This window comes from Mytilus californianus, unplaced genomic scaffold (assembly GCF_021869535.1).
Source record: "Mytilus californianus isolate M0D057914Y unplaced genomic scaffold, xbMytCali1.0.p SCAF_1, whole genome shotgun sequence".
NCBI lineage: Eukaryota > Metazoa > Mollusca > Bivalvia > Mytilida > Mytilidae > Mytilus > Mytilus californianus.
In genome coordinates, this window is record NW_026262581.1 from 121911138 (window position 1) to 121925193 (window position 14056).

The 14056-nt window shown below is 33.5% G+C and overlaps 2 protein-coding genes across 3 annotated transcripts; one reads left to right on the forward strand and one right to left on the reverse strand.

Moving 5' to 3' along the window:
- The first annotated feature begins 212 nt into the window (after positions 1 to 212).
- On the forward strand, positions 213 to 2271 carry LOC127712418 (uncharacterized). The gene is made up of 2 exons (XM_052218854.1): positions 213 to 953; positions 1262 to 2271. Exons 1-2 carry the CDS (start codon positions 617 to 619, stop codon positions 2053 to 2055), a joined length of 1131 nt encoding a protein of 376 aa, XP_052074814.1. The 5' UTR covers positions 213 to 616; the 3' UTR covers positions 2056 to 2271.
- A 4839-nt stretch (positions 2272 to 7110) lies between these two features.
- Positions 7111 to 13200, reverse strand: LOC127712105 (uncharacterized). Of its 2 annotated transcripts, XM_052218313.1 has the most exons (3): positions 13031 to 13200; positions 9966 to 10143; positions 7111 to 8891 (listed from the first exon to the last, which is right to left on the reverse strand). In XM_052218313.1, exons 2-3 carry the CDS (start codon positions 10138 to 10140, stop codon positions 7363 to 7365), a joined length of 1704 nt encoding a protein of 567 aa, XP_052074273.1. In that variant the 5' UTR covers positions 10141 to 10143; positions 13031 to 13200; the 3' UTR covers positions 7111 to 7362. The 2 variants fall into 2 exon arrangements, with proteins under 2 accessions (XP_052074273.1, XP_052074282.1); XM_052218322.1 differs by lacking the exons at positions 9966 to 10143; positions 13031 to 13200 and adding an exon at positions 9121 to 9217.
- Between the last annotated feature and the right edge of the window lie 856 nt (positions 13201 to 14056).

A 14056-nucleotide genomic window follows, 5' to 3' on the forward strand; every position in this document is an offset into this window, starting at 1 on the left:
GAAAGTCTTTCAAACTCATGTTGTCCAATATTTACCAAGTATAAATATTTTAACGCATGAAGGACGTTTGAAGTGCCTTATAAATCAAATTTCCTACAAGATTGTAATTAGTACATTTGAGTAATATAACTGGGATTATCAGGTTCAATGATCAAGTACAATCAAAAATGAACTTTTCTTTTTTTTACAAATTTTAATGAAGTCTGATGATTTATGAATGATAAAATTCAGATTCGTCAAATGTCCTAATTAAAGGTAGTATAAATTCTGGGCGATTTTGAATCAATTTTAGAGTTTCAAAAGTAAGGGTGAGAAACCAGTTTATCTATGAAGTGTTATGTCAATAAAAAATCTGATGGACAAGTTCTTGTTCGTTTGTGTATTAATGAATGGGATTTAAAAATAATTACTGAACCAAAATAACTGCCACAATGGGATAGTACACACAAGACTGAATCAGTGCGTTTCAATACACGGAAAACAAATAATTTACACTTCACTAACATATGTGAAGAGATTTGTCCACTGTCCGGAAACATTTTGTTTAAAAAAGAAAGTGATCGCATGTTTTCTATGACAATACATAAATATAATGTTATGACGAACTTCTTCTAAAATGTCGGGATCTGTAAGGAAGAAGACTCGCTTACGCCAAGCTGTGGCTAGACAAGAAAGTATTCGTGAGGAGCCTAAGAAAGCACAATGGAGCAACCAGGAGTATACAACAGAAGAGATATTAAAACAGTTCAGTCTACCTCAGATTGTGAAATGTAACCAGGATTCTGTGAGGATTACATCTGACTCTCCACTGCCTATAAACTTTGGCAACCCACTGGTTTTTTATGACAAAAGAACCATTCGGAAACTGCTGGCCAAAAATATCGGTATTGATGCAGTGTCAAACAAATACATTGAGAGTAATGAAACTATTGTTATACCTGCTGATTATGAAGGTATGGTGTTTCTTTATAAAATATATTGTATCATATTTTCTTCCGGTATTGTAGAAAAACATTGATATACAATAAATGTATTAAAATAAATTATATTACAATCTGAATAGACATTATACTTGTTATGTAAAAAATAAAAGATAGGAAGTCCAAATAATACAATATTTAACATTTGATTTGAAAAGTAATTTAATTTTCCATCCCTCTCTTGATATAAGTGTTTTCTTGTTCAACTGTTTAAATGAAACCAAGATATGCTTTGATGATATATTTCTTTCCACATATCTTCAAATTCAAGAATTTTTCAGGTTTATTTCTAAGATTGCAGTCAAGAACATGCAAAGATAATACATGCTTCAGGAGTATTGAAGCAATGGCTAAAAATAATGTGCGAGCTTTCCTAAACATGACAAAATTTACAGCCTTCCGCATTGGTGAAAATGTTGCCACAAACGATTATACCAAAGTAGATTACACTCCTGGCAGCGTGTTCATCGTCGACAGTGTTTGTACTGGAACTACCAGGTCAAGAAAGGATATTGTTCAACATAGTTATCTAAAATGTAAGGACGAAAAGGATGTTCAGATTTTAATTCCCTTCCATCATCCTGGGGAATTTTCCGAGGTATTGACGAACAATAACAGAATGTCTGTCAACAGTAAATATCTTATTGAAAATCAAAAGTTTCCTATGGTAGTGCGCTTCATCAGTAGTAAACAAAAGCCTAGACTGAAATCTTTTTCTGGATTATTCACTCTCATAGACTCGTTTGAAGAATCAACTGTAATAGGATGTGTTTTAAACCCATCAGGATTTACAATGTTTGAACTGCCTGTATCTTCACCGTTGTCATTCCATTTAGCATTAAATAATCAGGATATGAACCAGCATCCTGTTGTCAAAAACGCACTGAAACTTTGCGAGGCCAAACATAAACTATATGCAAAAGACATGAAGTACAAGTTTAAATTCTCCCATAGAATTGTTCAGCTTTCTGGAAAGAAATATTCAACAGTATCAGAAGATGGTGAAGATGACGGTCCAAAAAGTTCTCTAGATAGCGCGAGGTTCGATGTTGCTACAACTTATCTGTATATTTGATGAATGGACATACCGAAATTCATTTTACTGGATTGTAATTCAAATGAAAATTACTAGTAAATCAAAGGCACACTTTGAAAAGGATTTAAAATATGTTTACATCTACCGATTTCACAAATTCTATCTTTAGTTATCTTTATGATGATTTTGCGTCATGGATTAATATACATAACTTCTTTTCCGTGTATGAAGTTTCGTGATATGTCAATGTTATGTTCCTGGAAATTATAAATTCATGACTGAATTGTAGCTCCATGTTAGTTTGTGGTGGATATATTGTTTACTTTAAATCGTCATTTATTGAATAAAAGTTCAATGTACCACCATTGACGTTTTGTTCTGCATATGTCATTGCATTGGTCTTCCTGAACAGTTTATTTCATCTACTAGTTTTTTCCCCTAGATTGGCAATGTATATTGATAGATATTGTATCGTGCGTCAGATTGACGACAAGGGATTACGCTTCTGTGTTTTCTTTTTTAAATTATTAATATGATAGCATTAGTTTTTCACTCAATTACATATTGACACCCACACTATCAAATAAATAACATAAAGTTGCGGTATTTCCACATGTTGTAAGTCAAAATATGCATTCGTACGGTTATGCAGACCAGTGATGTATACTTTTAAAAGGGGAGCAAACGGTTTGAGCTATAAACATATTCATAGATTAAGAGAAATTTAATTTTTACTTGAATTCTATTAAACTGTTGATATACTTCGTATTGTAACGTTTTTATATGTTACATCAGTGGGTTTTATTATCATTGTATAAGATTACTTATTCTCATTTACCGTTATAAAGTAATTCATTACAATCTATTTTTATCGCCTTCAATGAGAGGTTAAATGTCAAATTAATCATGTTAATCTGGTGCCCCGTTGCTCTGTTTATACAGGTGCAGTCCGGTTGACCTCAGCTCCTGGCTCCGGTTGACCTCTGCTCCGGGCTCCGGGCTCCTGTTGTCCCAGCTCCGGTTGATTATTTCTTTGTAAGGAGTCATTTAACCATATTTGTAATCGGGCTACTGAGGGCAAATAAAGTGGTATAAAAGAGAGAAATAGCTGTAAAGAGGGAGTTACGATTTTGTGTATACGAGAGAGGTGTACGTAGGAGATTTCGGAGTATGCCACCGTATTGTTGAGCCTGCAGTTTAGATGTTGTAAATTTTATCACTGTTACTTTGGATTTTGAATAATACAGTATTGAACTTTTAATCGACTTTGTATTTATGTTCACTTACAAGACTTCGTTCAGACTACCAGGATCTATTTATTTTATTTATGTGACCAGGCTTCCCTATATCACGCTACCAGTTGAATTAGGGTAATCCTGTAAAAGTGTATCATTGGCATCTGTCGTCCGTGTACGAGTGAAAGGTACGACCCGAAACTTATACACCCAACAACACAGCACAAACACCAACACACGGATACGCACTTTAGTTTAACACTTTACTTAACTTTTCGTCACAGTATATCATAAAATCCGCGTGCATTGTTCTGCGATCTTGTTATATCCTTTTTCATATATAGTTTGTTCTGTTCTAAAGAAACACTTAATTCACAATATTTTAACTACGAAACACTTAATTCACACTATTATAACTACGAAACACTTTTTTTTATTCTTAAATAAATAATTTTATTATTTGTGCACTATACGTATAAGAAGTTCCGCACAAAGGGTCGGTTTTGACTCTAATCATAATTTGGCGTCCCTCGTCCATTTATCTTACACATGTTCATCATCTCCCTTGAATCTCCTGGGCCACTTATATTCTTAAATGGAAGGAAGGATGTATGGTTAGTCGATTATTTGAAACAAATTGTTAACTTCGTACAAAAAAAGAATGCCAACATAACACCAAATATTGATACTGTATTCCTGTTAGTAAATCTGCATATGTCTGCGATGATAAACTGGAGGCCCAAATGTGTTCTGCATATGTCTGCTATGATAAACTGGAGGCCCAAATGTGTTCAAACTTTTTAGAAAGACCACAGACAAGGATTCCTCCCTTTGTGTTGATCGAGTGGTCATTGTTCCAACAATGATTTGGTGTCTGTCGTGGTCATGATTTATAGCGTCTAGGGTATATTCAATGAGCAAAGTCCATCATACAACGACGACTGCTGCATTCCAGGCTGCTGGTTTTAGACAGATACTACTAATACTTAAAAAAAAAACTGTAAACATCAGTTGGAAAGGACGTTACTCGTCGGATTTGTACTATGCACAAAACAACTAACAAAAAGACAAAATGACAAACTAACCGATCTTAAAGTTCTCTCAGTTTCTAAAAACTAGTTGAAACCCAAATAAAACAAATGCATATACCACATTTCTCCAGACTAAAAACTAAAATATCAAACAGTCGTCTCAAACGGTGGTCCTCCTTAGTCTAAAGACGTAAGCAATCTGAGAAATGCACGACCTTAAATACAAGTTTCGACGGGATGTAGGACCATAAGTGTTGATTACTGAAAAGCAAGACATGCTGATATCATTGTACATACTTAGTATGTTCAGAAAAGTGGAATTTTGAACAGCATGTTTTTTGCTAGATTCTGAATAGCATACATTTGATGGATACCAAGCGATTTGGTATTCTTATTGTATTGAAATGCGTAATATTTTCTTGATTTCAAGTAAAATGGAGTTCGTGTTGTTCTAAACAGGCATACATTTGCTAGATACAAAGTGAGTTGGTATTCGTGTTGTTCTGAAAAGCATACATTTTCTGTTTTAAGTGGGCGGGGTTCATGTTGTTCTAGACAGCAGCATATATTTGCTAGATACAAAAACAGTTGGTGGTTGTGTTGTTTTGAAAAGCGCATATTTGCTGGACACCAGGTGTTTTCCAATCTTTGATTTCGGTTATAATGTTACTATTTCGTATGTGAACTGCTGTTTGTCTTTCCGTCGTTTTCTTTTTGTTAATGGTGTATAAAAATAAGAAGATGTAGTATGATTGCCAATGAGACAAACTCTCCACCAGAGACCAAATGACAATTATAGGTCACAGTACTACCTTCAACAATGAGCAAAACTCATGCCGCATAGTAAGATATAAAAGGCCCCGAAATGACAAATGTAAAACAAGTCGTGATCTGCTTTTTTAGCTCACCTGACCTGAAAGGTCAAGTGAGCTTTTCTCATCACTTTGCGTCCGTCGTCCGTCGTCCTGCGTCCGTCGTCCGTCGTCCGTAAACTTTTACAAAAATCTTCTCCTCTGAAACTACTGGGCCAAATTTAACCAAACTTGGCCACAATCATCATTGGGGTATTTAGTTTTAAAAATGTGTGGCGTGACCCGGTCAACCAACCAAGATGGCCGCCACGGCTAAAAATAGAACATAGGGGTAAAATGCAGTTTTTAGCTTATAACTCAAAAACCAAAGCATTAAGAGCAAATCTGACATGGGGTAAAATTGTTCATCAGGTCAAGATCTATCTGCCCTGAAATTTTCAGATGAATCGGACAACCCGTTATTGGGTTGCTGCCCCTGAATTGGTAATTTTAAGGAAATTTTGCTGTTTTTGGTTATTATCTTGAATATTATTATAGATAGAGATAAACTGTAAACAGCAGTAATGTTCAGCAAAGTAAGATTTACTAATTAGTCAATATAACCGAAATGGTCAGTTGACCCCTTTAGGAGTAATTGCCTTTTATAGTCAATTTTTAACCATTTTTCGTAAATCTTAGTAATCTTTTACAAAAATCTTCTCCTCTGAAACAACTGGGCCAAATTAAACCAAACTTGGCCACAATCATCATTGGGGTATCTAGTTTAAAAAATGTGTGGCGTGACCCGGCCAACCAACCAAGATGGCCGCCACAGCTAAAAATAAAACATAGGGGTAAAATGCAGTTTTTGGCTTATAACTCAAAAACCAAAGCATTTAGAGCAAATCTGACATGAAGTAAAATTGTTTATCAGGTCAAGATCTATCTGCCCTGAAATTTTCAGATGAATCGAACAACCTGTTGTTGGGTTGCTGCCCCTGAATTGGTAATTTTAAGGAAATTTTGCTGTTTTTGGTTATTATCTTGAATATTATTATAGATAGAGATAAACTGTAAACAGCAATAATGTTCAGCAAAGTAAGATTTACAAATAAGTCAATATAACCGAAATGGTCAGTTGACCCCTTTAGGAGTAATTGCCCTTTATAGTCAATTTTTAACCATTTTTCGTAAATCTTAGTAATCTTTTACAAAAATCTTCTCCTCTGAAACAACTGGGCCAAAATAAACCAAACTTCGCCACAATCATCATTTGGTTATCTAGTTTTGAAAATGTGTGGCGTGACCTGGTCAACCAACCAAGATGGCCGCCACGGCTAAAAATAGAACATAGGGGTAAAATTCAGTTTTTGGCTTTTAACTCAAAAACCAAAGCATTTAAAGCAAATCTGACAGAAGTAAAATTGTTTATCAGGTCAAGATCTATCTGCCCTGAAATTTTCAGATGAATCGGACAACCCGTTGTTGGGTTGCTGCCCCTGAATTGGTAATTTTAAGGTGATTTTGCTGTTTTTGGTTATTATCTTGAATATTATTATAGATAGAGATAAACTGTAAAAAACAATAAATGTCGGCAAAGTAAGATCTACAAATAAGTCAACATGACCGAAATTGTCAGTTGACCCCTTTAGGAGTTATTGCCCTTTATAGTCAATTTTTAACCATTTTTTCGTAAATCTTAGTAATCTTTTACAAAAATCTTCTCCTCTGAAACTACTGGGCCAAGTTAATTATAGATAGAGATAATTGTAAGCAGGAAAAATGTTCAGTAAATTAAGATGTACAAACACATCACCATCACCAAAACACAATTTTGTCATGAATCCATCTGCGTCCTTTGTTTAATATTCACATAGACCAAGGTGAGCGACACAGGCTCTTTAGAGCCTCTAGTTTCACAACTTATTGTTTTTAAACCCATCTTGGTACCATCAGCCGCCACTTGCCTCTCAAGAAAGTGGATGGCTATCCCCCCCCTGAAATCTTCAACCTAAAATTAGAAATAAAAAGACAATAAGAAATAGAAATGTACTTTATTTTGATATATCTATAATCACTGGTTGCAAATGATTCTTTCAATCTCTTTTACATCCCACTTTCTGAATACCAATTTCCCAAACCGCTGAAAAGACTATATGGTAGGAGATACAAGAAATCGAAATCAATGAAACAGAGCTCCTATTATTTACAGGTAATACTTTAGAGACTATTAATATATCTCTATTATTGTGCTTTTTTTTGTTACGAAACACAAACATAAATTCCATCTCATAGATATTTAAGAAGGTTTTGGATTTCCTTTTCCCTCGATTGAGGTGCATACATCGTGTCATAAACCGTGATTGTCTTTCCATTGCTGTTTGATACACATAGTTTACTCTGATCTACTGAGAAACATATAGCAAACGGTCCATTTATAGCATCCTCTTTTGACAAAGGTACATCCAAACTGATGCCGTCTGAAGATAAACGATGAATATTATTGGATCGATGGCCAGCGACATAAATGTTGCCACGAGTGTCTGTAACAATATTTCTAGGACTAGCTAAGTTTGATACATCTTGACAAAACACATGGCGCCCATCCGGTTTCATGCAATAAACATAAGTACAATCCGAATAATAAAAATCCCCATTTTCTCTGGGATGTATATAAAATACACTCATGCTAGGTACAGTTATTTCACTTAATTTAATACCGTCGGTATCCAATATTTGCAAGCTGTTCTTCCCACCAACAATAATTTTCTTGCCAATTGCTGCGATTCCATAAACTCGCCAATTGAATTTGACCATTTTACCTGCTACCATACTGTTGGTGTTGATAAACTGAATTGCATACAAGATTGGCAAAGTTGCAACAGCTTTTCCTTCTCTTTCGCGGGTGATTGCTACGTCCCAAGGTTCACCAGTCAGTTTACAATCTTGCAAGTATTTTCCCTCTAGAGTGCAGATGATTATATTGCATTTACCGCCACCACACAACAGCAAACGATTGTCGTCTGTAGCTGCTATACCAGTTATCATAACATCTTGCTTTACGTTTACATCAAATTTATAACTAAAATCAAATCCTTGTATGAAAGACTCCCTCTGTTCTACTTCTTTGATATGTTTTTCATCCATGTTGAACGATGTTTTGGTATCTGATGATAATGATATAGACCCAAATGAACCAAGACTATCTAAGATGTCTCCGTTTTCTTGAAATACTAATGATATCGTGCCAGTTCGAGATTTCATATGTAGAATTCTTTCTTCAATACCTGTAATGTGTTCTTTTATAATATGGGCAGCTAGAAAGGTGTGTCTGTCTGAACCATGCTGTTTTTCAAATTCTATTTGTTCTTTATGAGACTTCACTAAGTCTTCGGTTTGTTGAAGTTTTCTTGATTCTCTTTCTAGCTTGGATTTTCCGGATTGTTTTAGGTTTGTCAGTTTGTCATACAATTCTTTTTCAATTACGTTCATGCGTTCTGTTACCTTTTGTCTAAGTCTAGATACCGTATTCCGAATAGCTATATCCTGGTCTTCTACTTGTTTTATATTTTGCAGCTTCTTCTGCCGTATTCCATCTAGCGACTTGTGTATATTTTCTAGCTGTGACAGAAGATCGCTGATACTTCTTGATTCTTTGGCACCCTTAGCAGCAATATCTATTGGAATAATGTTTGCACATGCACGGTGATTATGGGTCATACAGTTTTGACAACATATAGCGTCGTGGAACAAGCAGTGATATTCAAGTCTCTGATTGGTATGTTTTTTGCAGAACTGGCTTGATGATTTCATCAAAGCTGAAAAAGAATGCAATAAAAAATAAGATGTACACATTTGTATATGACACGACAAACTTACCATAAGCGTAAAGAAATAAAGTCATGATGAAAAAATCGTACTTCAAATAATTATAATTGAACTCAGCATATTTCAAATATTTACTGTCATAAAAAACCTGTTTTTAGTTCTTATTTATGCTAACAGTTTAAGGAAAGAATAATAAAAAAAGTAACTCGCTAAACTTACTGTATCAAGCCATTTTTATATTGGAACCGAGTCTATACCCGTCTACCTTGTGAAATATTTCTATCAATATTGTTTTGTTGTATATTGTATGTAAATTTTTAAGGACTGGACTTTAAGTTAATGCGACATTTTAATTTTTTGAAGTTCAATACAATGGAATTTAAGAGGATTTGGTTTTATGTTAATTGGAGCTCTGCCAGTATTCAAAATTAAGTTTAAATACTTTTTAAATTCATATACAATCGTATACTTTTGTTTGCAATTGACATTTTTTGTAATACTTTGCTCGTGTGAAATAATTTTTAGTTCTTTGCTCTTATCTACATCTCGGTTTGAAAATTTCATCTTTTTTACACGTAGGACTTTTTAGAAAAATGTAAAAACAAAATTCAAACAAATACCCCCTCAGCCCAAAGAAGATAATAAAACAGAACTGTGAAAAATGTCTTTAGTACGGTAAAAGATTCTTTATACTTTTAGTACATATAATTATATGTAACATCTATAGGGTGGCAATGGTAACATTTTTAAGCCAGATGCATGGAAAGGGCCATTCAGAATCATTACTGAAATCCAGGATAGGATAAGACAACGACAATTGAAAAAATCAATACAAATATCGAAAACAAAAACCATTAAAAGCTCACACCTATGACACCATAAGCTGAAGCGAAGAAAACACAAATTATATGTTTGTTTGTATATTGTAGAGGACCTTTTGAACATGTGTGAGACGTGCATAGCAATATGAATAAACTGGGTGCGACCGTTGTCTATTGCGCTTACACTTTTCTTTATTGTATGACAGGAAATAGTTTGTTATGAGAAGTATAAATGGCTCTTACCTGGGACAGGAGTCGTCTTTGCTAAATCGATGTCAACAATACGATGTGACAACAAAGCTTTCATTGACCTATGAGAATCATAGCAGGAGGTACACAGTGCTTCATCACACTCAGTACACCATTTTACTGCAGGAACGTCAAGGCCTTTCCTGTGACAGGGTTCACAAGATGTCATTGTCTACAAATAAAATACATTTATTACATGGGTATGACAAAAGCATAGTACTTGACGATATTTTCTGAGTCTGAGTATGAGTCAAGTATCGTGGTGCAATTCACCAGGGCCCCCGCAAAGTCGGTGCCATATAGTAATCACTGTGTATGTCTGTCCGTCGGCAGTTTTATGTCGCACATAAGTCAATATTGCTCTCCAACCGATTCTCATATATTGTATGCACAGTCTTTAAATATATAAAAGAATCTCTTTCGATTTTTGTGAAAATGGGTCAAAAAATTATGGAAAAAGTGTTTTTTAAAGCAATTTACAGAAACATCATTTGTGCTAGAATTTTTAACAAACATTGATACATAATTATAATATGTGCTTACCAAGTAGATTCTCGTTGTCAAATATGTATAGCAAAAATGTTTTGGGAAGAAAATTGTAAAATAATTGGTATTAAAACTTGTTTTTCGCTATAAAAAAATCTTATTTTTTAGAAACATCTATTTGTGCTAGGATTTCAACCAAAATTGATTAATAGACATTCGGCAAAATTGATTATCGGTGACAAATTTGAAGTAACTAAAAACATGATTTGTTTAAACTGTTTTTGATTAAACAAAATCGCAAATTTCGGGAAACATCTTTTTGTCAGTTTCTCTTCGACTTTTTCTTTCAGTTTTGAATGATTCATTGGTATCCTCCGCCTCTGTTTCTAGGATTTAAACGAATAATTATATATAGGTATGACATGCTATTCCAAATTGATTGCTGTTGTCAAAACAAAACGGGAAAAAGTTTTTGTTACAAAATCACAAATTGTAAGAAACAACTTTGTGTGCAAGGACAGCACGAAAATTGATATGAAGTTATGTGAGTTGCAATTTCAAATTGATTCCAAGTGTCATACTATTAACTTGAACTACTAGTATATGGTATACGGGGAGTTTGGTAGATACCCTTTGGACATTAAATTAAAGACATATATGGTATGCTAATTGCCCGGCTTTGGCTATAACCTTTGTCCTTTTTGGTTTATAGCCTTTCATTTTTTTATCAAGTTCTAGATTCTCAACTAGTTTAGCATCAATCATCACTGAAGAGAAATGTATTGTCGAAATACGCATTTAAAGGAGTAAAATTGGTACCGTTAATATCATTATTGGTATAAATTAGTATCTGCTTACGAGACTCAGTTATCTTCTATCGCATACACACTATTAAAATCCCTATCTACTGTCATTAATGTACTAAGTAAGGTTAGAAATATACTTGATGAATGTGTTTTTCAAATATTTGGAATAAAAAATTCCAGACAGTAGCCGCAATGACCATGGGATGATACCAAACTTGTGAGAATTTTGATATTATATGGAACTTAACATGACTAATAGTTTGAAAACTAAACGCTGGGTTAAAACCAAAATAGGAAAAAAAGAACCTAGTTGTTCAAAAATGATAAAAAAAGATATATGAAGTACTCCTGAAAATGCCAGTATTGAAACATTGTTGTGAGAAAAACAATTCAAGACTTTCCCGTGTAATCATTAATTTTACAATTCCTCGGAGCCTCGAATCTATATAAATTATTTGTCTGTTTTTAGATTTAAAGATTATATTGTCCTCTTAAATGTTATGATAAAACCACTAACAATTGTTCACCCATGTCATTCGTTTCTCATCAAATTCTTAAATTTCTTTAATCCGTAGAACTGAAAAAAGACAAGTCACCCCCACTCCGATCTACCTAAGATGATAATAATTAAAATAAAAAACAGAACTAACCCTTAACCTAAAACCGCCTACAAAAGATCATCCCTATATTTGCAACAATATATACCTTTCTCTATACAATTCAAACAGATTGTCCACTTTTCGGTTATCATTTTACTCAGATTCAGATTCAGATTCTTTATCAAAGATAACTAATATTACATAAGTGTTCTCCATTACAAATCATATGATAATATACAAAACAACATTTCAAAGTTTTACATGTAGTATATAATAATACAACTGTACACATAATTTTTAAAAGAATTGTTTCTTGTTTCTAATGCATCCCTTATAAATATGTATAAATAATTACATTCAATAATATTTTGTGGATTTAAAAGTTTAGAAACTAAAAAATAATTATTATGTGAATCTTTCAAATCTAAAGCATAAGATTGGAAAAAATAGATTGCCTTATATCTTTACATTTATGATTAGATATAAAAAAAATGTTCTTCTGTCTCTACTTCAGCGCAGAATTCGCAAAAACGTTCTGCTCTTGGAATTTTGGGTTTATTATATCTACCCCGCTCTATATTTAAACAATGAGCACTGATACGTAGTTGTGTAATTTTTTTTTATATTTTTGGTAAGATTGGTTCCAAAATAGAAGGGAACAAAATTTGAAACAAAAAAATACTGAAAAGCATCAGTTTTGCTGTCCACAGCGCTAGCCCCAGATTGATTTTGTGTAGTTGTGAGTCAGATTGCTGATTATAATATCTTATAAGACTATTTTTAAAAACACCATTATCTGTCAAATCTTTTGCATCAAGTTTAAGTACTTTAAATATTTTATTTAGGGTAGAAAACCAGCATTTTTAGTTTTCTTGAGATAGTTCTTGATCTGCAGTAAATGCACTATATAATATTCTATCTCTATTTATTTTAATTGTCTCATATAATAATTATACATCAAATATAATGAGAAAATCAACATTGGACTCCTGCTACATTCTAGTCTACTAGCCATGCTTGGTGACTGTCTTTTGACCCCAAGGATTATATTTCAATATTTACTCAACATATATGTTAATAGTGAATATCGAAAATCTCCCATTGGCAAACTAAAGACCAAGAACACGTGCAGCGTCTGCAATTGTATATCATGTACTTTCATACTTACTTTCAGTATGGTTCCCCTCAATATGTATATCAACGCTTCGATCCTTTCCTAACGTGCAGGGTTACAATATTGTTTGGTTTCCATATCTCGCCGAAATAAAGAGTGAACATATCAAATTGCAGATTAGGTATAGAGAAGTCGACATTCCCCAATGTGTACTTAATTCGATATCAACTCTATAAGTAAACATTAATTGTAATTGTTTTCAATGGCTTTTTAAAAACGTTGTCTGAATGTGCAATGTGTCAAATGCAGACTGCCGTGACACACATATTTCAAATCTAATACTGTGGACCCTTGAAATTTTGTTAAAATCGAATTGGCTGAACTCAAAATATTTTGATTTTAAATGAGTTATCATATTAAGATAAATTCCAAGACATTTTTGGTGACTTTAAGGTTAGATGTAAACTCTAAATGTGATACATTGTTATATTCTTGCAGACGAATAAAGATTCACGCCAAAGAATTGTCTTCAGGACTAAGACAGTGTAGAATAAACCACGCGTCTTACTTCAGTTAACACCCATTGCAATCCAATTTAGTTTATATGATCGTTTCTGAAGGAAGTGTGTATATTTATTCTGATGTTATTTCACTTTTAGAGCAGTCAGTAACCACAGAAATATAAAGTTTTTAGGGATCTCAGATATTTTATATATCTACAATTTCATTTCAATAGACACAAAGGCGCTCAGTGAGGAATGGACCCTCTTTCTCTATTTCATCTAAAGAAAAATAGATATTCTTTAATATTTAACCTGTTTTTACCTATTTGATGTGTTCTTGCTCGTATCCATACGATATTGAAATATCAGTATAGTCCTCTATATATATTGAACTCTGCGAGTGCCAAAACTGACTGCTTGGTGTAGAATCGCCCTGTTTATTTTTTTTTTGCGCAGCCTTACTGTTCGAAGTTGGCCGATTCACACTAACCTTTTTCTAAGAATTAACTCAAGGATTTGATCCTTGATTGAATTACACAATCCTTTCTGTGAACGTATAAGTCGGCCATGATATATA